Source organism: Platichthys flesus, chromosome 8, assembly GCF_949316205.1.
Source record: "Platichthys flesus chromosome 8, fPlaFle2.1, whole genome shotgun sequence".
Lineage (NCBI taxonomy): Eukaryota > Metazoa > Chordata > Actinopteri > Pleuronectiformes > Pleuronectidae > Platichthys > Platichthys flesus.
This window is the reverse complement of record NC_084952.1, coordinates 19,784,704-19,809,514: the sequence shown is the minus strand read 5'-3', so window position 1 is coordinate 19,809,514 and position 24,811 is coordinate 19,784,704. Positions and strand designations below refer to the sequence as shown.

The following is a 24,811-nucleotide window of genomic DNA, read 5'->3' as shown; positions in this document are numbered from 1 at the left end:
ATCCTTCCACTGAGTTTCATGGAAATCCGCTGAGTAGTTTTGGTATAATCCTGTGAAGTATTAGACAAACAAAGGCAAAGGAAAACATAATCCTTTTGGCGGAGGTAATGTTATCTGTTCATAATCTGTTGCTTAAAGGTAAATGAAATGATCTCCCCTCCTTCCTGAGTCATATAATGTAGTCTGTGACATCTAAATGTCCATAAACCCATGTATACATACTGCTGTTTAATGCAACACTGAAAACCCCCTTGTAATTTCTCTTCTCACAACTGTTCATATTTCTCAGACCTGCAGGAGCGGTGTCTAGTGAAGCTTTAATCAGAATCAGATGAAAACAACTGTGATCAGGCTGTGCCAAATCCATAGTATTAAGTATTACTAGAAAGGGTATGAGGACAAAGAGGAGTATAATAAGGGAGGAGTCATCAACTGGCGAGGAGAAGTGGGTGTCAATCAACAAAGTTATATTCACACCAGCTCAGGATTTGCTGTTCACCATGAGAAGAAAAAAAGGCTTACATTTCTGCTTCTTGTTTAAAAAGGGTCTGCATAATTTTCTTTTAAATAATTGGACTCTTTATTTCAACTTCTCCCTCCATTAGGGAAAACCTTTTGATGTTGACTGTAACGATTTGTTTAAAAATAACCAGCAGGGAAATTGATTAGAGGCTATTTTTATAACGAAAGACAAGAGGTTGTGTCCACTCCAATGCCACGCTGTTGCCGCAGTGCAGAGTTGAGTTTATATTTGCTCTAATTAAATATTCACAACATGAACAGTGACATACAGCGGGTGTGGACAATTTCAGGAAGCTGCTCTCCTACCGTATGTCTTCATGTGTCCTTATGCAATGTTTGCTATAGAAAAACCCCAGCCATGGCAACAGGTAATCAAATATGTATGTATAAAAATCTACTGTTCCCACAATCTATAACAAAGAAACATATCAAGGGAAAGATGCAAAGACAACTTTTATTTACAGACACAAGGTACTAAGTTAAAATGTTCACCCTCATGTGAACGTCTCTGCTTTATGACTAGCTCCCTTCTGCTGAGATCATCCAGTGCAAAATGAGTAACTGTTGTTTTATGGAAACATATTTTGTCCTCATGTAACAAACCCAGTTTATAGCAACAGTTTGTGTTAGAACTGCCAAATGTCTCAGTGGAATGTGATTAAATACATGTACAATAATAGACAAAACCACATTCCTGTTTTTAATTTTACTAATCAGGAAGTCCATCAGTATTTATACTGAGTCCCCGTCATGTGGGTTTGTGTGTGTTCTACTTTTTGATATTTAATGTTAAGATACATCAGCGAGGTATTTACTCACTTCACATCCTGTCACTTGATTTAATCAGCTGGTGATGAAACAGGTAAATTCAGCAGTCAGAGACACATTTCACATTTCTGGGCTGCACTTAATTTGACATAGTTTTAAAATCATGTCTATTTGAGTTTTGAAGACTGTGCTATTCACTGTAGTTAGGATTTGGTTAATGTTAACAGCATTACAGTCAGTGTCTGTATATATAGTAGTATGAACTCCTCTAAAGGAACTGAGGCCTCTGAACCACAAGGATGGTGAGTTATCACAGATCACAACCAAAGAAACACACAGGCGTACCTGTACCTCTATCTTTGTGAGGACCATTATGAGTATAGACCTTACAGAGTGAGAACATTTTGGATGGTCCTCAGTTTCACTGGGCTGTTTGAGGGTTAAGGGCTTTAAAATGCATTATGCCAATGGGTTTCCTCAGTAAGTCAAAAGTACAAGTGTGTGTGCACTGCGAAAATACAGGTGGCTTATGATACATGAATCAAATATATTGTACCGGTTGTTAGTGACTATAAAGATCCTTTTTATAATTGGAAAATTGTGTGTACTGTAGACTGTCAAGCTCTTAGTAACTTAGATTTACTGAATGTACCTTTTTATTTGTAGTGTACATTTTTAGTTTACATTTTTAGTCTGACTTCGAATTGACTTAGGTACCATCATTGAGTTCGATGTACGAGTCTTGTATTTCCTATATATTTATTAGAGAAAATCTAACATTATGAATGAGTGACATTTTATTTTAAAGCAAATCCACATTACTATGCATTATGAACTCTGTTCAGTGATGTACCACCTCCCAGCTGTGATTGGCAGCTCATATGCATCCGATGATTACAGTGAATTCACGTGATGGCCACAACATTTTTTAAATATTTTATTTTTCTTAGGCTCAGTGTGAAAGGAATGTACAGTTTTGATTTACAGAAAATTACAGTGATGAATCTGATCACAATCACAGCAAAACAGAACATTTTAATGTGATAAAAAACAATACTATTGTTAAATGACACTCATTTATTAGGAAGTCAAATTAACCTGTGTCTCTTGTCTACAGAAGTGCAGTTTCCTCTTCACACATCATTTCAGTGAATGTCTATTAAAACCAAATCAAACCTTAATACATTGGAGTGCAATCTGTCAACTACTGATTCAAATGGATTAAATAATCAATGTGAAACTCTATCGTCTTGTGCTCAAACAACTAATGCGATGAATCAAAATGTCAGGTTATAAAAATGTAATGCACAGTAATGTATACAGCAGATCAGTTGTCAGAGCAGCACTGGATCGCTTTAAGTCCAGAACACGACACAGTTCAGGTCCACAGTCGTTCACATGTTTGATATCGCCTTGCATTCAATCTTAGATCTCAATATACAAAATATATTGCTTCCATTATTTGGATTTAGGAATGTTGTTGTTAGTTTAGAGGAACGGGTTTGGATTCCATATCAGATCAGATATTATTGATATCTGAGATTATGTCTCAGGAAAAAATGCCACAAATGAAACCAATCAGAAATGAGCAGTGTCGTTTTCGAAAAGTGTAAACAGAGGGATTTTTGTTAAGATTGTGTCCGGTTACAGTGTAATGCATCATGTTGTGTATTCTTATCATCATTATTATCCCCTTAGCGTAGATAGCTATTCCAAAATCCATGCTGAAAACCACAGCAGATAGAGCCTTTGCAGTGAGGGCCCTGAAACAATCGAGATTAGACTAGCAGAATCGGTTACCCGTTTTATCTCACTTCTTAAGACACACTTTATAGAAAACGCTTCTATCGCATGAGGTCTTTGACTTTTTTTATCTGTATCTTTATTATTTTTTACTTTGTGGATTTCATATTGTTTGCTGTAAAGCTCTATGTTACTTGAATTGAAACAGTGCTTTACCAATAAATCTATTATAATTATTATAAGTCAGAGCAAATAACGGCTGAATATGTTTGCTTTCTGTATGTGACATATGACACATACTGAATACATTTACAATATCAGGGGAAATTTGTGCTATAAAAATATTAGTAATTGTAGCCTCTCAATGATGTTTTTATTCCATGTGCTGTTATGGGGATGTGGTTTTCACAATTAAAAACTGATGAGATAAAGGACATGACAGGAAAATACAGATTTGAAAAAGACCAGTTATAAACCCAGATGTTCTACAAAGAGCCCACGAACAAGAAGCCATTGCATGTTCTTAAATATGCCATTTTATAAAATCTCTATTGTTGTCAAATGTTCACTTGTGTGAAATGTGTACATTTAGAAACATAATAGTATTGATCATATTATTGTTAAAGGATGGTCTCTGTGTTTTCATGCTTGCCTGTCTTTACATGTATTTTCCTGGACATGAGGCTGTTGAGAGGCTGACACCTTAAATCAAATACAGAACTTGCTTTTGTGCCTGGTTACATAAATGTATCTCTAGGTAACCGTTTGGTTGATCCGTTAAAACCCCAGAAAATACATCAGTTACAGAGTTGATGGAGTCATTTATCAAAAATGATTCTGTAGCAGATTGGGACTAACAGTATAAAAACTTACTGTGGATGATGTCAGTGCTATGAACACAGCCTTATTGTCAGAGTGCATGCGCTGACATAATTTCCCAAAATACACAGTTTATTCAAGGACACACAGCAACCGACCAATGATTCAAAAGAACATTAAACAAGCAACTGAAGAAGAGACAAACATGGGTCCAGGCTCAAATGTGGAAACTGTGGCTGTATTATTGAACTGAGTCATTAAATGAATTAAGTCCAATGCTTCATGTTTCTGATCAGTAAATTCAATCCAGTTCCTTTTCTTGCCATCATGCAATGACTCATTATACCCGGCGGACCACAATGAACCAATAGAAGGAAGAGGAAGGTAAGAGAGAGGATGTTTTTGTGACTGTAGTTCGGATGTTTCTTCTGTGCTAACTCAGGTTTATTCTCACTTCTAAATACATGCAGGAATACTCTTGACATTACCACTGAGCAAGGTGCTGACCTCTGAACTGCAATTGCTCTCCAGGCGCCGCTGCTTAGTAGTTTAAAAAGGTTAAATGCAGAGAACAAATTCCCACTGTGAGATGTTAAAGAACCCTAATAAATGATTCTGCAGGACCACCCACCCCAAAACCTTTGACATGTCTCCATTTCTATCAGCGAGAATAGAACACAGCTTCTGCAGCAGCCACTGTGGCTTGAAAATCGTGTCAGACGGTAATGGATGTAATCCATCCGTCACAATGCATAAAATGGTCGGCTAATTTAGCAAATGAAGGCACTGAAAAATGAGTAGTTGATAAAATGTCACTACAGTGTTCTGAAGTGGAGAGATCTGCAGCATATTACCGCAGCATCAGTCTCATGTTACAGAATATGAAGAGCGAGGTTATACATTTCCATTTCATGAGGCGAAAAAGCTGCTGGGCTTTGACACGAAGAGGGCAAACGTCTTCTCCTTTGGTGACGGACACTATCTGTCCTGGTTGTCCGAGGCATCCTCAGAGGGAGTGTCTAGGACAGGATTGACAAACCCTTCAAATTCAGTGTTTGCACTGTCCTCTTGTTGAGTACTCACAAAATCATTCTCCCACTCCAGTGCGTTGGAGTCCTCAGAGGTCGAAGTCGGGCCGCTGGTCATCTGCTTGGCGCCGGGCCTCAGGGCTGCACGCAGGATGTCCTCCTCCGTCCGAGACCTTTCCCAGGCTGGAAGTGCCCGATTGATTCCTACAACATGAGGACACAGGCGTTCGTTCTCTCAGCAGAAGTTAGTGAAGACAAAAAGTGCTGCAGGCGGTCAACTGACTCAGAGGGGCCACAACCCATGTGACCAGTTCCTACATGAGACTACCTAATGCAAATTATAAACTTGGACTAAGAAGACATATCCTAGTGATGTGTATCACATAGGATTGACAGAGCTGAATAGACTGACACAGGTAAAACAGGAGGTTTTGTAGTGGGGAATAAATATCAATAAACCCTTGCAGTCCCACAGTGCCCCGCCCTAGAACAACCGAAAAATAATACATATATAACGTAAATGAAACTCAGAGTTCATACCTCAGCCAAGGCCTCACAGTCCCCTGATGAAACCACATTTAAATTCACTAGATACAGATATTTATTTGGATCTGCCCCTAATTGTGCACACTAGTAAATATCAATCTCCTACACTAGACTACTATGCTACACTACACTAAAAAGTTGGATATATTGAGGGTGTACTATCTCCATGCCGTGGCTTCTTTTATTAATACGTATACATTGTACTTTATGTTAACAAATGGCCTGATCCTTCCTCCTCCTGTTTGCTGCAGTGTCACTGGAAAACATAATCAATGGATAAAAAAAAAAAATGGAGCCCTGTTTGGATGGAGTGAAAACTCTTGACTCTGGTCTCTCAGTGCGATTGAGGCCCTTGACAGAATATCACATAAACGATTGATGGATCAACCATTTCACCAATTCAAATGGTTTTTTTCTTTAAACTTTCAAGCTGCGGCTTTAAAAGGCACAACTAAGAGTACAATTAAGAGCTTAACCAGAGTCAACTTTTCAATTTGAGCAAAACTTAATTCTCACCTTCCTCATCCTCCCACTCTAGATCCAGTGAGGTCCCATCATCGTTAGTGGAGCGAGTCTTGGTGGTGAAATCCCAGCTGCACTCTGTGTTGGGAGTCACCACATTGGTGTCCGAGGGAAGTCCTGGAAAAACAAGTAGTCATTATAATAGAGACCATGTAACCATGTCAAAGGCAGAATGGTCTTAAATGACAAACATTATAATATAAGCACAAATGTTTTGTATACTATTTGAGGTAATGCAATTGAAGCAAGAAGTTTCACTCACTGTTGCTCCTGAAAGCATCAGACTGGGCTCTTACATTCTGGAGGTAGACATCGAATTCCTCCCCACAGTTTTGTCTGAAACAGGCAGTAATGAAGAAACATGAGAATACCACAGATTTAAGTTGAATCACTCAATGCAATTGCAATTTTTTGGACAGATTGAAATTAACGCACAAAAATCCTCAGTCCTATAACTCAGTGGGCCTGAATAAACCTTCCTGTGGAGACTTGAACTTAAACCTGAGATGGAAGCTGATAGTGTGCTCGGCTGTGCTGTACAGCCTGCTTTCATTACCACTGAAAAGTATGAGAAGGAGTTAAGCACTGAACTCTGAGACTGGATACCTTGTAGTGATGCAATATCTGCTCTGCAGCCTACACACTGTGACTGCAGCAACACACCAAGCTCTCACATAATTAAATCAATGTTCCTGTTGAGAGCATAATAACGAAACTATTGTTTTCGCCAAATTGCAACATCACACAGCTGAAGGGCTGAGATATGCAAGTTGTGATTTAGCAGATGTTGGAAATTAAATGTTCTTACATTTACTTTTTTATCTGGCACAAACTAAGGTGAATATATTCTTAATATGTCAACTAAAACCAAAGCAGAAGTTCATGACTGCAGCTTGTCCTCAGCTCAACAACTCTTCTATTGTCTCATGAACTTAAATGACTCACTTTCTTTGGGCTTCAGTGCCAGGGCCTCCTGCTTTCCCTCGTGTCCTCTGGGCAGACAGCTGCCAATAAAAACGTCAGAAAAGAAGTCATATCTTCTCATGATTCAAATACAGACGCACTATGTTAATCCAAGACATGACATTTAACAGTTATGGTGCTACCAGGAAAACACGTGAGTAAATATATTTATCAAATCAGCAACATAGAAAGTGGAATGTGGAAAGAAAAGCAATTGAGAAATCTTCATAGCAGTATCTTTTCTTTTCAAACAGTTTTCATTTTCATTATATCATGATATCATACAACAACAATAATAATAAGAGGAAGCCATTTTCAGGAAGAGGAGGAAGATGAAAAGGAAGAATGATGATACTCTCATATATTCCAATGTGTACTTTGTTCTACTCCTGATGCCTGATATGATTTTGTGGACAGAAAAACAGGCAAATAATAATAATGGCATTTTTAAAAAGGAATTTACTTTTTCTAATTTCACTGCCTGTATTGTTAAATAAAACAGACTTATTAAGCCTCGCTACTTTGAAGTGACTTGAATTGACTATTTGTTCCAGTGCACCTTGGATGAACCTCTTGATTTGAGAGAGACAGGTTAATGAGCAAAAACCATTGACTGAACAAAAGACAATATCATTGCGTCCGCTAAGACACAGAGGACCATGGCTTGAAATGCTGGTCATCAGGTTAGAGGAGAAGTTGTAAAGCCAAGCAGTTAGTCAAACTGGCCGAAGGGAGCGCTCAGTGCCGCCTCACCTCCTTCATTTTTCGCTCACGTGCCAACCTGGCGGTCTCACGCTGGGCGGCATTTCTAGCCTCCTCTTCTAGCCTTAACTTCTCCTCTTGTGCCTCTAACTGAGCAGAAATAAACAAAATGAAAACAAACAAGACAGAACAGAAAAATTACAAAACAGAAAAAGCAATGCAGCAAATGAAAAGTAAGCAAAAATTAAAGTGAAACAATGGGGGCTGTTAATCTAACAAAGACAGATCTGTCTAAAGATGCTTTTATGAACTGTCTTACCTCTGCTTGGATCTTCTTGTCTATCTGAAGCTGCCTGTCTGAGATGGCAGCATAGCGATGCTCTTTGAGGTGCTTGATCTCATCTTCACTGATCGGCCTGATAAAAAAAAAAGTAAATAGATCTAATATATACACGTTTTTTTGTCAGAGATTACTCATGGTGATTTGTTTAGATCAAGAGACGTCTTACCTCGGGCAGGGCTGTGGACTCTCTCCCTCCCCCTGCAATGCAAAAAAAAACATGGGACCTTTTAGCACTGACTGCCAGTGTAAAACTCAGCTTCACTGCTGCTCTGTTTGACTCGCGGGCCACTAATCTGGGACTGTGCAGACAGTAATCGAGTTACTCCTTGAAAGGAATAACGGAAGACTGCCATTATAACAGTGATGGGTGTGTGTTGGGTGCACATTGGTTTCCATCACTGGAGGAAGTCGGATGGGGGTCTGAAAGTAAAAAAGTGTCCTGCGAGTACCGGCTTAATGCAGCGTTTAATTAGACTACACGTCAAAACACTTACTCTTATAACATTGTAATTTGGTCCCAAGCTGATTGAATAATAGAGTTGAGAGAAAAGTCACTAACAATATATTCCGTGAACTTATTTAGGCACCAAAAGCTCCCAAGTATAAGTGTAATCTGAAAGATGATCAGACTTACCTCATCACTTTCTACCAGATTTTCAAACTGCAAAATAAAAAGTCACAGTGAGACATAACATCACGCTGAGTGTAAGTAAAAGTAAACAGCAGCAGTAAGCGTATAAGACGTACCTCTATTGTATAATGTTCCCCTGTGGTGCTGCTTCGGAAATATTTGGATCTGTAAGATTGATTAAGAGAACATAAGAACACTGACGGGAAACTGAAAGCTGTTAAAACACAATAAAGTCAGATAACAGGAGACATATAAACTCAATTGCTGCTATTTTTAATGCAGTAGTTGCATGATGATAACATTTTAGACCTCTGACATTGAGATAAACTCATGACAAGAACAGGAAATCTGGGAGAGGAAGTTAATTGAGCAGCTGCAGTTGAAGGAAACATCCAGTGTGAGACAGGTCGGATAAATGAAACAATGTTGAAGGTGTGGAGGAGAATTCTTGACGGGCTCACTCGGACACTATCCCAAGGTTTTATAAGGGTGCTGGCACAAGAACATTTTGCATTATCACATACAGACTATCTGGAGTTCAGTACATTTCGGGCAGCAGCTATAGACATCAAAATATTTTGCTTGGCTACTGAACTACCAGATGTGATTTGGACAAAGCACATACTAAACACACATATGCAACTAGTCTATTTTAATACAACAAATTATACGCTGACATCATCAAACCCAAATCCCAGTGATTTCCTGAATACAGAGATATATTGTTATCTATAGACTTATGGACCAGTCATGATAAACATGGTCTGTGCTTTAAATACATTAATCAACACTGGATGGATGATGTGTGCGGCTCAATAAGTGATGTCACTGTGCACAACACCAGGACCTCACATCAGGCTCATCTAAATTAATTATTGATGAGGTCTGTGATTTCTCTGAAATGAAACATGTCTGTTGCTTTGGTTTGGCTGAAACCTTAAAGCATGCTGCACTTTCACCACACACAAATCAGGTGACATCCCAGCTGGTGTTTTACCTGTGACAGCTTAAAGGAAATTGTTATATAAGTGACATAACTGATATACTAACCCTTGTGTTCAAATTACCAACAACAATTATATTTGACTTCACTGGATACGGAGAAAAACCTACATTTTATTACTGCAGTCAAGACGCCTGTCATTTTACTTTGTTGAAGTATGGCCTAATGGGAAGCATGCAAAGGTTATGAGGTTTCCAAACCACCAGGCTCGCATCAATAACCCCACAACTGCTGTATCTGTCCAGTAGAAGGTCCACTACAGAATTTAGTCAAATCTATTGATCTCTTTGCTTGAAGATAATTATAAATCAGTCAGTACATAGTCTGGCTCCACTTTATAGTTCAGCACTTTTACCCCCCTGACTCACTGACGCCTGAGTAAAACAGAATTAAATGTTGTTAAAAGTCCCACGATCCAGGTTTCAAACCAAAGGGACCAGGCTTTTAAACCCGAGCTCAACATCCGCTCAGCAGAATCAGTGCCTCAGCTCAAGAAGTGGTTCAAAATGTATAGACTGGATCTCTTACAGTTTCTGATGTTTTTATTTGATTGTTTTATTGTTGTTCTTTTATCTGTTTATTGCACAGTTGGGTATGGTCTGGCTTTGCTATGCTTTGCTAACTTATATTGTATTTTTGATAAGCACCTTATAACTCTGGTTGACAGGCACTAAAGAAATAAAGTTTATTTTATCATTATTATCATAATAGAAATACATGGAAGTAATTGTACAAGGACAGCCAGTCTGCTCTAATCCTGACAAAGCACAGGATAAAAACATCAATTATTGATGACACATCGGGTGACATGTCTGCCTGTAAGTAACGCTACAAACAATCAGGTGAGTGTAAGTATTAGAACTGACAGGAAGACAGGTTCCAGGTATTAGTCTAGAGCTGCTCTCGTAGACTCCATCAACAGCTCTGTCTCTGTGTCTTTGATGCTGCTGCTCTCCATTAATTAGACCTGACCAACTCCATGTCCACACTGGTGACAACAGGGGTGGGGTCTGGAGTCCTGCTGACACAACCCCGCAGGGACCTCACACAACCCGGCCTGTGTCTGTCTGCCTGGCCGCTCTCCGTCTCTCGGTAACAACACATCACCACACGGAGCTGCCTACAAGTGTGAACACACCAACACACGCACACACTGTGCTACCAGCTGTGAGCTAACCCACTGTTAGCTAACGTTAGCAGGGTTCAGGGGATGCTAGTGAAGTTAGCTGGGGCAGCAACAGCCGAGATGTTCCACCTACCCGCCTCCTCTCTGGATCCTGCTGGCCTCTCTCCTGAAGAGACCCGCACAGTAAGCCCAGCAGTTACCCATCGCATTGTCAGATTAGCCCGGGACCTAGCTGCCGGACAGCTGCTGGAGCATCACGGCTGATACATACATGTCCAGCAAACTCCTGTCCTCCTCCTCCTGCTCAGACACTTCCGCATCCTCCTTCCCTCCGACTGATGACGTGCAGGACAGCAATACACAACACCGCCCCCTATCGTCATGTCACTGTAGTGTCAGTGTTAGTGAGGTTTGTAATAAGGTAAAACAGCAAGTTAAAACCTGTAAATTAATTCCACATTCCTAATGGTATTGAGACGGAGAAAACCGCAAAAAAAACAAAAAACACTTACCTGCCATCTAAAGTTCTAATATTAAGTTATAACAGAACCTGGCAGATCCTTGATTTAAGTAAAATGACTGCACAACAAATAAGAAAGAAAGAAAATTGTATACTTTTCCAGGGTGTATCCCACCTCCGACTATATGTCAGCTGGGATCGATGGATGGATGACTGGATAAAAGTATTATAATCAAAATTTGACTTAAAGTATCAAACATCAGAGTACATTTTGTAGAAATGTGGCCATTGTAAGTGATGAATTATAATAAATTACAGTATTAAAACAGTTAGACATCATTTAACTGTTACCTTTATCTTATTTTGATATATTCTATCTTGAGTAAAAGTCTTAGAGTAGCTCATATCGACTTAAGTATCAAAAGTATCTGGTGTTGAAATGTACTCAAGTATCAAAAGTAAAAGTACAAGTACAAAAATTTAAAATACAAAGTGCTTTTTATAGTAGGCCTACTGAAGAGAACACCAAATTGTTCTCTTCAGGATTTATTTAAACTGAAATTATTACAACAATATACATATAATGTATAATTTTTCAAATTTGGAACCCCAGATGCTGAGGTTCAAATAGTATTGGACTGCATCTGAACTTCAAGTGCCTCTTGTGTCTACCTAAGAACACTAATAGACCACAGTATAACCACCTTATGATAACTCAACAAAGAGAAACAAGTTCTAGCACACGAAATAAGATAGTACAGAGAAGAAACAAATGGAAATGTTTTAGTTGTGACTTTCTGTTCTTAAATGATTCACACGTAGGTTCCACATATGGCAGCATCGGAATTTACTCGGACAAGCCTTTCGAAAATTCAATCCATATTCTGATATGTTCAGTGGAACGAGGCAGGACTTAGTGTGCAAGAACACAAACGTAGGGAGATAAGTGCATGTATGGAATTTTATTTACACAATCAGGAGTTTACGAAGGAAATGTTCAAAACCTAAATTGGCCACAAAACCGAGAGTGCTGACAGGCTGGTCAGTTCAGATACAACCAAAGATCCTGAGTACAAAGGGACTGCAAGGTTCTATCAGGTAGGCAGGCAGGTAAGACAGATACAGAAACAGACCGACAAAAAGGTCAGCCCAAATGTCAGGCCTGTCGCAGGCCCAGCTTAAACGCCTCGAGTACATTTGGTTACGCCTCAAATGTGTTTGTCTTCTCCCGGAGATCCTTGAACTGCTCTGTTATACAAGCAGTAAGAATATATTTTTAACAATACCCTATTTGCACTTCTTTATATATACGAAGTAGAAAGTACAGAAATTTGTGTTCAAATGTAGTGAGTAAAAGTAAAAAGTCATCAGGAAAAATCAGTACTCAAGTAAAGTACAGATATGTGAAAAATCTACTTAAGTACAGTAACAAAGTATTTCTACTTCGCTACTTCCCACCACTGGTAGATACACAATTCTGTTCTGTTTTTGGGGGGAAATATTGGATGATATATTGAAAATAAACCATGAGAGATGTAACACACTGGTTTATTAAAGCAGGCCACAGACAAAACCACTGGTAACATCCAAAAGACAATAAAACAAATCCAAAATAAATTGAGGATGTCACAGGATCGATTCATTTATTACCAACAACAGAGATAAGCTCATTGGAATAACAGATGTTGCTAAATCAAACCTGTTCTATTAACTCGTTGTGCAAATTTTGTTTGGTCTAACTGGAGGCACATATCACATCTTTAAACAGGTTTAAGTGAGTCTGGTTCTTCTGTTTCCAGTTTAATATAATCAATCAATTTATGAACAATGTTTGTTGTTACAAAAGAACAAAATTATAATTGTTTGTTAAGCAGCTCAATATCAAGATATTTCACATGAAATATTGGTTTCTCTAAGACCTCTGACATAGGTAATAGCTTTAGTAGTTTACCGGTAGTAAACCAATATTTGGGCAGTTCGATAACCAATGATGTGTTAATGAGGCTGGTGTCTCTCCATATTGATCATTTTATTGTCCAATTTATATCTGAAAGGTAACAACAGCACTCAATAGTTGAGTAAAATGTATAATAGCTTGCATTGCAGTGCAGTAGAAAAAAGGAGCATAACAAAATGCATACTCAGATACTTTTAAAAAACTTAAGTAAATAACTCCAGCGAGATTGCACCACTACAACTAGGCACTCAGTTATTCACTGCAATCCCAAGGTTTAGTTTGCTGTACTTTACATAGTTCTACTATATTAACCTAATCTATAATGCTGTTTCTATCAATGTAGTCATTCTATGTCTTTGTCATGGTGAAACATTTGACTCCTCAGTCCTCAGCAGTGAAGAGGTAGGCATGGAGCTCATCCTCAGCGGGGATGTTGTCCACGTTGCTGACTTTGACTTTCTGGGTGACAGGCAAACATCTAGGCATGAGCTTTCTCCCACTCTGAAAGACAATGGGTTAGGAATTATGAATCACTCATGATTTATTTTACTTTTAAAGCAAAATTTGTTTCAGACTTTCAGATAAACCTCAAATTAATGTTTACTCGTTGCAAAACAACGTTTATATAGTAATATAACAGGCTGCATGAAAGCGTTTTAAGCAAATGACTTACTATTTTCTTAGAGTCAGCCAGGGATCGCTCCATATACCTCCTCATCCTTTCTTTCTGCTTCTCTCTCTGCTCTATAAGCTTTTCTTCACGCTCCCTGCCCCACGATGCACGAGGAGAAGGGATTGGTAAATAACATGCTGCTGCCTTCATTTGTATTAATCTTCTTTTCAAGTTGATAGAAAGTACCTGGTCCTCCTCTCGCTGTCCTTTATCTTCTTCATCATATCCAAGCTTTCTTCAGGGATGCTCTCGAGACTCTGCAGCAGTACAGACAGGTGGTTCTCAATAGTGGCCAGCTTCTCCAAGGTGCTGAGGTTGGTCATCCTGTCGTCCACACAGCTGCGGTGCACTTCCGCCACCTTCTCGCCAAGAGCATCCAGCATCACATCCTGTCAGAGAAACACACTCAGACAGTCAACAATAACATGCTGTGTCCGGTCTGTTGGTGCCAACTAACATGTGACGACTTTACAACAGAGATAATGCTGCCACATGCAGCTTTTAGGTCTAAACGTGTTTTGTTCTTGCTTACTTGGTCCTCAGTGTTCAACGAGACATGAAGCTGAACCTTCTGTTTGAGCCTGTTGCCTCTCGCCTTCTCTTTGTGGATTCTCTGGTTGATGTCACTTATCTGTAGCGTTAGCTGCTCTTCATCCTTTTCACTTCAGAAAGGAAAGGTGGGGACCAGGTCGAGGAAATTAATAAAATATTTTACTTTATATTTTACTTTCAAACTGCATAGGTTTAAAAGTAGATGCGGAATTTCAATCAAAGAGGAGTGTGATGATATGAACTTGTATTAGTATATAGCTTTTATTCTTATTTTCCACTTTCTGATTTAATTGTTTGGCTGAAACCCACACCCATACTAACATCTAAATTAAAAAATATGCATATAAAAATATACAACTAGTTCCTGTGTCCATACAGTAAGGTCAGAGTGTAGATTTCACAGGAAGACAACAGGTAAACAAAATAAAAAAAAAACATTCATTCACAGATAAGTGATGCTTACATCTTCTCCCTGGCTGTGTCCATGGACTGTCGGAGCACCTCTACCATCTTCTCCACCCTTGTCGAGTTCTGGATCAGAGAAAGGTTCTGCTCCGTCAGCTCGGTCACCAGATCTAAGAGCTGTTGGGGGTCAGAGAAGTAGAGCTCTGGCTCATCCTGCAGAGATGAGACATACGAGGGAGGCAGAGACAGGCTTACTGTGAGCACCAGTGATATAAACTCAAGAGCAAAGTTCAGTTTGAAAGAAATCTGACCTCAAACTCTGAGCCGTCACCATCCTGATCAGAATTTGCGTTTCTGTGATGAGAAAGAAAGGGATTGAGGTCAGGAGAACCTTCTGCAGCAGAATGCAGGATTCTAAATACATGTTCCACAAACCACAATCATGGCGTGTGCTATATCACGTGATATGCCACATACAAGCACAAAGGCTTTTAACTTATGTTTACAGGTAAAGAAAAGTTTATTTTGCCTTATGAGGTTATCCATCGTTATCTACAAGACAAACACTGGAGGTGCAGGGAGGCAGTGCTGACTTAAGTGTGTAGTTGTTTCCTCACAGTGAGTCGTTGTGGGCTGACGACAACCTCGTCTCTCTGAAGGACGGCGGCTCTCTACTTGACACGTTGCCCTCCAAACCTGTGCACACGTCATCATTCATATCACACTATTAGCACCATCCATACTCACTGTAACAAAGCAATAATAATAATGAGTAGTTAAATAATAAGAAAAACTATTTCAGTCACCACTGACATCTTAATATATTTCATGTTGATTTACTCTGTAAGGCAAGTGTATTTATGAACCATATTTTTGACAGATCTGTTATTCAAAGTGCTTTACGTGCACATACAGGACAGTTGTACTTGCACCAGAGTAAAGTACTCGCCGTTCCTAGTTGCAGACTCCTCCAGCTCCGGTTTGTCCCCGGAGTCTTCGTCAGACAGGACTCTAGTTTTCACAGCCTTCGCTCTCTGGGCCTCCTGCCACTCTGCAGGAGACAGTTTGAACAGCAGCTCCTTGTACCTCTTGTAGTCCACCAGGATTTCATCAAACTTGGCGAGTTCACTGTGGGAAGGGAAGGGGAGAGAGTTTATTTAGATACACATGACATGACACTCTGTCCTACCAAGTTCACCTCTGTGCACCTATTCAGGATTTACTTGTATGCACATAAAACATGATAAACTGACATGCACGTGTTACACAACATCATCGGAGCGCAACCTTTTTATGGTCCCCACTTCAGCGGTCAGTTTCTTGATCTCAGTGTTCTTCTCCTGTTTGGACTTGGCCTCTCGTTCAAAACTGACAACAGAGACAAGCACAACCATCTGCGGTGTGATCGTTTTGAACACCAGCCTCATTCCAAAAGAATTTCTAGAACCACAATTCTGCTGATATTCCATATGTTGATTCACTCACAAGGTTCTGGCCTCCACAGACTTCTTCTCGTTCTCCCGGAGGAACTCTTCGAAGCTGAGGTTGTCTCTCTCTATGATCCTTTCGAGCTGTTTCAGCTGCCTCTCCTCCTTCGCGGTGGCTTTGTCCATCTTCAAAATCTCATTCCTCTTCGTCATCAGAGATAACTGAACATGGAAAGATGAGGGAGACAATTGAAGAGGAACACAAACAGAGATGCAGTGGCAGGAGGTGGAGCAGGAGTGTTTTAGAGGACCATGGCACCCCCCTGAGTTTCATGGGGTTCTCACAAAACGTTCTGTGCTCTGGACTAATGTAATTATTCCTAGGGACCCCTCTCTTGCTTTTCCTATGGTCAGTTTTTCTTCACATGGGCAGTGATCGGTGGTTTAGAAGGATTTGCTGGCTGACAAAAAGCACATGTCATATTAAAGCACATGGATAGCAGTTCATGGCTTCACCTTTGATAAAAAATGTGCAACTTCTAAAGCGATTTACCTCCAACACTGCTTTCTGTCGTTCCATGAAGATCAAGTCATGTTTACTGTCTTTCGATATGTTTTCTGGGGACAGTGGGCATAAAGAATAGTGAACATTTAAATTAGCAAGTTGTCTATGCAATGGCAGTGGAATTCCATTATAAAAACTGTGTGTAGCATCTTTACAAAGCTTAACAGAGTTTCACCTCGTTTCATCATGGCAATCTTCAGCTCATGTCTGCCTGGTGTTTGCTTAGGGAGAGTTGGTTTAGCCTTTATTTGTTTTAGATTCTTCATCTTCTCCCTCTCATCCTCCTCCTCCTCCTCCAGTTCTCCCACCAGCTCTTTCTTAATCTTGGCCATCATTCGCGCAGCGTGGGTCGTCTTCTTATCAATCGGCAGAGCCAGGAATTTACGCATCTCCTGAGCATGGAGAAGAACAGCAGCGTGACTTAAACACTGCGGAGACTGATTTTTACACTTGGGTAACACCTGTGTCATATGCTGCATGTAAAATAATTTGTTTCTGTATTCACACTAGCTCCAACCTCTTTCTGTTCCTCCTTTTCATTTGCACTCAGTAGAAAAATGCTGTTATCATCTGGCACTTTGAATGGGCTCGGTCGTGTCTCCCTCCTCCTCCTCATATCTACACACAATGGAGGTAAACAATGAAACAAACGAGAACATGTTTCCCTTGGTTTTGTCCGTCTGTTTACCAGAGTTGTCACTTTGTCCACTGTACCTTGTTTGTGTGGTTTGGCAGCACTTTCACTCTCTGACACAACATCACATAGAGAAACCTCTGGCCCCTCTGTTTAAAAAGAAGAGATAGAGATTAATCAATCAACAGCACCAGTTGAATTGTGAAGCAAATGCTTGTTACAGAAACCTACTGGCTTGTGGTGAGGCCATCTCTGAGGTTTCCTCTGGAAGCTGCTGCAGTACTGGCTCACACACAGACAGAAAACCAAAGTACATCTTCATTGACGAAAAATGATGCATTTCTAATAAGGCAGAATTGAGTCTAGCTCTAAACTGAACCTTTGAACCAGGACCACCTAACTGTTGACGCCCTGAGGCCAATGACTGAGGGCTCCTTGGGTTTGTGTACTCCTGATTTTTTACTTCAGCTCCCACTTTTTAATTCTTTCCTAAGAGACATGTCCCCAGGCAACGATTCATAATGTCATCAACTTCAATCTGCTGCAGATGAACTGACCATTTTTTTTGTGTACACTTTATTTGTATTACTTTCAAAGGCTCAGGCATTTTGACATATTATAATCGTTATTAAACTTTAAATTTCATTATTGTTTTAACCACTGAATTTGTCTTCAGCATATATTGAAAACTAAATATAGCCTATTGAGGAGCTGCATCAATCAAATTAATGCACCTATGAGATTTAGATAGATGGATACTTTATTAATCCCGTGGGAAATTCAGACCCCACTCAAGCCACTATCCCCCCCAACCCGCCCTCCAAAATATCACTTGTAATCCCCTTGAAGTCTGTCTTCTCAAGAACAGATCTTTTATGATAAGGATTAATGAGGCAGTAAAGACAAACAAACAAAAAAAAAACTTGTTGATTGTGATATTAAAGACTATTGTAAGAATAGGGTAACTTCCTTACTCCAAAATTGTTTTTCTAAATCACATTTAATAGCAGTGTTGTAAACTATCGTTTTAGACGAGAAGACCTTGCCTAATTTTTTGCAGGCAGCCTTTAAGTGTGTATCTGATTTTGTACCTGGTTTCAAGTTTCCGGAAATACACAGTATCTCTAATCCATCTTTTAAAGGGGTGTTTGTTCCTTCCTGGAGAGATGAATGAGACATCTTGTGATCAAGCAGGTAAAGACTGGGACCCCACCAGCTTAGCCTCTGGGAGTGTCAGGGGTAAATCCAAATAAGGCACATGTGGGATTGGGAGTGATCTGTCTTTATTCCAAAAGATTTGAGTGTTATCACATATTTATGATTATAAAGATCAGGACTAATCAGGGCAACGTGAGAACTACCCACAGGATGGATCATTAATCTTTAAATTAATCAAATTACTTTAATCATTCTGTGAAGTAATAACTGCTAATGTCATAATTCTGTTTAATATTATACCCTTTAGGCCCTGTTTAATACACATCTAAAAACATGTTTGTATATATTTATTGTTTTGCTTACATACAAGCTGCCGCCAGACAGACCCAGTGTTTGTATTTATCATAATGAAGAACCACTGGCTCTAGCTACTGTGGATGTCCACATATAAACCATTGTTTCACTCATGTTTAAACTGGTGCTTATAAAGAAATGAACTCACCCTCTGATATAGATGTTCGAACGCATCAGCACGACTACTCTTTTATTATGTGTACTGTTGTCATGGTAACAGGCGCCTTCAAGGCCCCCTTGTAAAAAACTAAGGTTTTCACTGAACAACACACAACACACATGCATTTCACACACCAGAAACTGCTGCTTATAAAATCTGTGACACTGCTGTCAATTCTGTCGTCATTTTTGCCGTTTGACGCATTCATTAGTATTTTTGGTGATCAAAAAATAATTGAAAATACGATAAACAAAAGCAACAGAAGTGTCATTGAATTAATGTGGCCTGAAGTTCAGCCAACTAACATTTGGCAATGAAACTAGAAACGGGATGGAAAGTCAAGTTTGCACAATTAACTGTGAAGGCAATTCACATTCATCCTCCACTAGGTGGCGTAGACAGACCACATGCAGTCCGTCCCGGGCTGAGCTGGTGTTTCCTCACCGTGTTGGGGTTTGACAAGTTGACAACTCCAGAGTTCAGGATGATGGATACTGTTGATAGATCGGTGCATCTGTGAGGACTTGTCAACTTGCCTGCTCCTCTTTTCCTTCCCTGTGTGCAAGTGAATATACTTAGAATCTAATACTGTACATTCCCGCCCACCCATCCGCACATGACCCTGCACATCTCAGCTCAACAAAGCAGCCCACACACTACACTTGCTTGTAGGAAATCCCAGAGTCAGATTGTCAGGTGCAAGCAAAGCAAAGACACGGGCGAGCGTTGGCTCTGGAAACAGAAGGAAAGGGCACATTGTGTGAGGAAGGAGGAACAGTGTTTGTGTGAATATTTCAAGGGACAGCTTCATGCTCAGGAGTCGATAGGGACCCTGAAGCAAGAAGCAGCACAAAGACTTGTTATGTATCTCCAACTTTCCATGATTTCTTTTTTATTTAAAAAATGTTCCTTTTCTCACATTTGAATAAAACAATGTGTCTGCCTGCTGTCTTTAAGGGTAAAGAGTCGAGAAAGTTCCCCCCCACACAGAATCCCTGCCTGGTGATGAGATAACACTGGTTTCTTTAGTATGAAGATCCTGCAAGATGCAGCTGTTTTCTTGCAGCGCTGCACGAGTTGTTTGAGCGTTACAGATTACCTCCACCTCCTCCGCTCATGTAGCTCAACGATGGTGGATATCTGATATTATATAAGAGGTGAACATTCAGCCCTCTATGCATAATGAGAATGGCAGCTGTTATTTAGATGTAATTATCGCCGCTGGCTTTAACGGAAAACATTTAAAATAGGGAGAACGATATATCAGATAAATGACATAGAGAAATTATGTAATTTATGACATTAGAACCTATAAACAATATGTTTTGTTTTGGTCTTAGGTAAGTTGTTTATCAACTAACAATGTGTTGCCCCTGTATGCTTGACCTATCCACAATATGTTTTTTTTTACGTTACATTCTCCTCACTTAAGTTTACCATTTTCTTATGAATTACAGATCATTTATTGATGTCTAAATTTCCTTTGGGATAAATAAAGTTTCTCTCCATTTATCGACTGACCGACTTACCTATTTTTGTCATTTCTTATCTTTAAAGATTAAACTGCTTCTTCAGCAAACTTGCAGATTTGTTCCATTTGATATTCTTCGCAAAATAACAACCCTGACAGCATGATGTAACAGCCTCAGGATCTTCCCTGTTGGACTGGGAACTGTGGTGCCATTAACTTTGGCCCATTACAACAGAACTACAGCTCTGAAACACGTCAAACAAAGTCCAAGCAGAAGTTTTTGTCTGTTAACTTTTCCTCCTTTCATCTTTTCTGTTAAACAATTATCATGTGTGTGATTCATATGTTGCTCTTACATATTGAAGGGGCACAAAAGCCTCAAAATTGAATGAAATGCTTAATTGATTCATTTGAGTGTTGTGGTTATACTTCCACATTCCCTCTAACAATCTCTTTCATTATATTAATGATGGTGCCATGAACTGGGACTTTTGAAAGACATGTTTCTAAATATAGGAAACTCAGAAGCATGTCTAATGCCAGTTTACAATGAATAATTATGTACTGGAAAAGAGTGAATCTTCAGCTCGACAAAAAAAAAAGAAGAATAATTGAGACATTATTCAAATATCCCAAAGCCTGTCTATCAGCACAGCCAGCCACTTGTTTTTATTCTTGAAAAAAAGTCTTAACAGTATTAACATTTTTATTTTTCTTGTTCTCATAAAGGGTATTTTATGAGAGTTTGTAAAGAAGACAACATTCATTTTTACACAGACATGTTCAATGCACTAAAACCTGGAAGTGTAATTAAGTTGAAGTCCTGTCAGAACCACGGTTTTTCTCCAGTCAGACCTGGACAGCATCTGAAATAAATCCACCTTGTTGCTTGTTGAACATGTGACTGGTGGGTGATGCAGCCGAGGGAGCAGAGAAGACTTCAGTTGAGCAAACACTACACAGCAATAACTGAAGAACATGTTTTGATGGCACATAGAGCCTTGGCAAATGTGCTGTATCATTAATATTCTTTAAGCCCTGTGGTAACTGTCACTGTTTAGATGACAATGCAGTGAAACAGAAGGAAGGTTCAGCTGGTGCTCATCTTTTTATATTGCTCTACATTTATAGCAGGTGATGCTGTTGTCAAAAATGAAAAAAAATGAACTCAGAGCCAGTAAATAATAGCTCAATCATCCTGATGTAAGGACCTGTCCATCTTGAGATCAGTGTCTTCTGAATACATTGATGAGAGACAACAAAGATTTCCATTCATCCATCCATCCATCTGTCCTTACATCCATCCATCCATCCATCCATCCATCCATGCTGCTTAACCTTTGTTGGTTGCTGAGGGAGCTGGAGCCAATCCCAGCCGATAACAGGGACGGTCACATTCACTCCTACAGACAACACGGCCCTGTCCCGACTCACCCCTGAGCCACTACCAGGCCCTAGGGGCAGTGTTGTTCAATTTCTCTATAGACGTTTTCAGACCTACGGGTAAAATCCAGAATTGGTTAGGGAGTTTACCCAGAGTTTGTCTTTCACACATACACAACACAGCGGGAGGGTCTCTGCACAGACGCGTTCACGACAGCATCAAATCCTTTCCATTATTCAGGCGAGAGGTGGCGCAGCCGGGTGCAGCAGAAAGAGGCAGGCAATGATGTAGTACTCCTCTGCGGAGATCACATGGTTTTCTTGACAACACACAGACACCAGTGTCGGCTCTTATCACCACACCTCATCTTGACACCTCCTTCGGTGTCTTCCACGTATGTGACCCTGTTTTTTCACCAGGAGATGGAGGAACTATGGAGTGCAGTGGATGTCTGAAAGCAGCATATGTGATCTAGGGGTAATGTCCAACTAGCCCCTTAAACACCCCTTCTACCTCTCACCCCTTGTAATGTTGGATGATGACGGTTGTTCTTATAATAACGTTAGTGGACATTGATTGTCACTGTTAAATGTTGGTATGCTGCTGATGATGTTGCGAGTGGTGTCCCAATAAGGACGATTTTCTGGCCCTTCCTTTTGTGATGCCGTTTGGAGGGGGACACTTCCAGTGAAGGGAATTTAGAGGTATGGCAGAGGGAGATGAAAGGGGACAGGGCATTAGTCTCCAATTATCTTAAGTCCAATCTGCATATCTGTGGTGTGTGGAAGGAAGCTAGATTACCTGGATAAACCCACACAGACATAGAGTCTGTTCAGCAACAAAGAATTAATACTTTCTTGTTTACATTTCAATTTGAGAAAATAGGCACAAATGAGGGGGCATCCTTGCCATGTTGGCTTCGATCCCAGCAGAATGAATCCTCATATAATTAAAAACTCATTAGCAGACAGACGGCTGGTCTTTTCTGCTTTTGGATTCTCAGGTGACAAACTGGGAGCCAAAAGACAAAGAGATCAGCTTCAACTGGCTTAATGACAAAGACGTACACGTTTCTGATTTGCGTCTGGTGATATTGTTGGGTCCATACTTGAGGTATATGCATACTTTCTCTTGAGTTTATCACTGTAGAAAATACTTTGAGTACAAACGTGAGCATGTTAGTTGCACATCAGGAAAGTTAATTGCCACTGAGACTGCTGACAATTATGGGATCCACCTCTTGGACTAAACCGCTAATGATGAAGGATAATGAGCTCTTTCACCTTGGCCCACAAATATACATATTTAATTGTAATTGTCCCTAATTAAATTTTTTAATGAGATAATGTTATTGGGTTTGACAACAAAGCATTGTAAAAAGACGTTTAGACATTTAACTTAATTTATCAACAACTGACTCAATTGCTGTTGTGTCCTGGGTTATGTTCAGTTGCCAATGGAAAGCAACGGTACTGCATTGTGGTAGTAATTAATGCTCAGCGTCTTTCTCAAGGACAATTTGACATGTGGCTATTGGAATCAAATCACGAAACCTGTCAATCAGAGTGTCCCTCTCCGAACTGTGACCTCATTTAAATCTATACCGTTTTAGTCCAAATCTGATAAGTTGTGTTTAACCTCCAATTTGTAATGTCTGGACAGTTCAGAGGTGTCTCTCGTTGCATCAGGCGTGTTGGTCGTCTACAGCCACATTGACTGGTGCTGCTCTTCATTATGAGACCTCTGTTTTAAAAGAGGTCTCATAACAACGACCGTGTCATCACGGAGGTGTAAAAATAGATTAGGATCTCATCAGAAGACAATTGCACGCAAATCCGTTTCCCTTGAAGTGGTGTGCCACTCAAGGGAGAAAAAAAGAAGGAGATTTGGGTTAGATTCCTTTCGGCAGCCATTTTGCTCCTCTGAGATTTCCCTGTTTTTTTTCTCCATCTCTCCCTCACTCCCTATCTGCCAGAATGACACCATTGCTGCTCTATTCACAGATACAAATTAATGCATGCTGTTTTTAAAGGTCTTTCATCATTTGGCAAAATCTGAATAAAAGTGCCATTAAAAGTCAAACAGTATATCCAAAGGTATCAGCTTCAGAATCAGTAGTTTGGAAGATGTGGGCAGTATTGTTGGACCAGTGTGAATGAATCTAACACAACGACCAGTCTCAGTGCTGACAGATCTGACAGTGACAAGAAAGACTTGTGTAAACAATCACAGCAGATGATTTCATAACCTGGCAAAGCTTCACCTGCTTGGTCTTGACCATATTTAGCCATCTTCACTTATCTGTAAATACATTTTAATCTACCGTACATTTATTCACTGAAGCAAATCAGGAACTAATTGCAATGTGAAAAAGTGGTATTAAGAGTATAAAAGTAATTCTTTAAATCAAAGATTATACTTTTAGACCCATGATTCGACTGAACATTTTATTGATATTCAGAGAAGCTGTTTGTGAAAGCCATGAAAACCTGATCAATCATGTGTACTGTGTAGTGTGTGTAGTATGTACAGTGTACTGTATACTGTGTACTGTGTGCTGAAAAGGGAGGATACTGGGAAATTCTCACTTATTAGCATCTTGTAAGGAACCTAGAGGTCTTTGGGGAAAACATGTCCGTTCATGTACAGCTAAAATGTGACAATATTATTGAGAACAGGGCTTGGGAACAACAAGCAAATAGACCTACACACAGTGATGTGTATAAGTGCTGTGGATGTAGTGCCACGCAGTAAATGAGGCATGGACGAGTAAATGGGTAATAAATGAATAAATGTTTTGGCTCCAGGAGAAACAACTTCAGTGCATCACAGTTTCCTGTGTAAGACTCTTATATTAAATCAAGCTGATGTGCTTATTCAAAAGATTCTACACCA

At 39.8% G+C, this 24,811-nt stretch overlaps 2 protein-coding genes across 2 annotated transcripts; both read right to left on the bottom strand.

Moving 5' to 3' along the window:
• Positions 1-2,211: 2,211 nt before the first annotated feature.
• Positions 2,212-11,039, bottom strand: ap1ar (adaptor related protein complex 1 associated regulatory protein). The gene is made up of 10 exons (XM_062393778.1): positions 10,850-11,039; positions 8,704-8,752; positions 8,591-8,617; positions 8,123-8,154; positions 7,933-8,029; positions 7,665-7,763; positions 6,894-6,952; positions 6,211-6,284; positions 5,943-6,065; positions 2,212-5,084 (listed from the first exon to the last, which is right to left on the bottom strand). Exons 1-10 carry the CDS (start codon positions 10,918-10,920, stop codon positions 4,831-4,833), a joined length of 885 nt encoding a protein of 294 aa, XP_062249762.1. The 5' UTR covers positions 10,921-11,039; the 3' UTR covers positions 2,212-4,830.
• A 1,680-nt stretch (positions 11,040-12,719) lies between these two features.
• Positions 12,720-18,672, bottom strand: cfap100 (cilia and flagella associated protein 100). Its single transcript, XM_062393167.1, has 16 exons — positions 18,481-18,672; positions 17,621-17,671; positions 17,470-17,538; positions 17,273-17,373; positions 16,931-17,147; positions 16,744-16,808; positions 16,249-16,412; positions 16,051-16,131; positions 15,713-15,891; positions 15,381-15,459; positions 15,075-15,117; positions 14,822-14,976; positions 14,339-14,468; positions 13,993-14,195; positions 13,807-13,900; positions 12,720-13,634 (listed from the first exon to the last, which is right to left on the bottom strand). Exons 1-16 carry the CDS (start codon positions 18,566-18,568, stop codon positions 13,515-13,517), a joined length of 1,839 nt encoding a protein of 612 aa, XP_062249151.1. The 5' UTR covers positions 18,569-18,672; the 3' UTR covers positions 12,720-13,514.
• Positions 18,673-24,811: the final 6,139 nt, after the last annotated feature.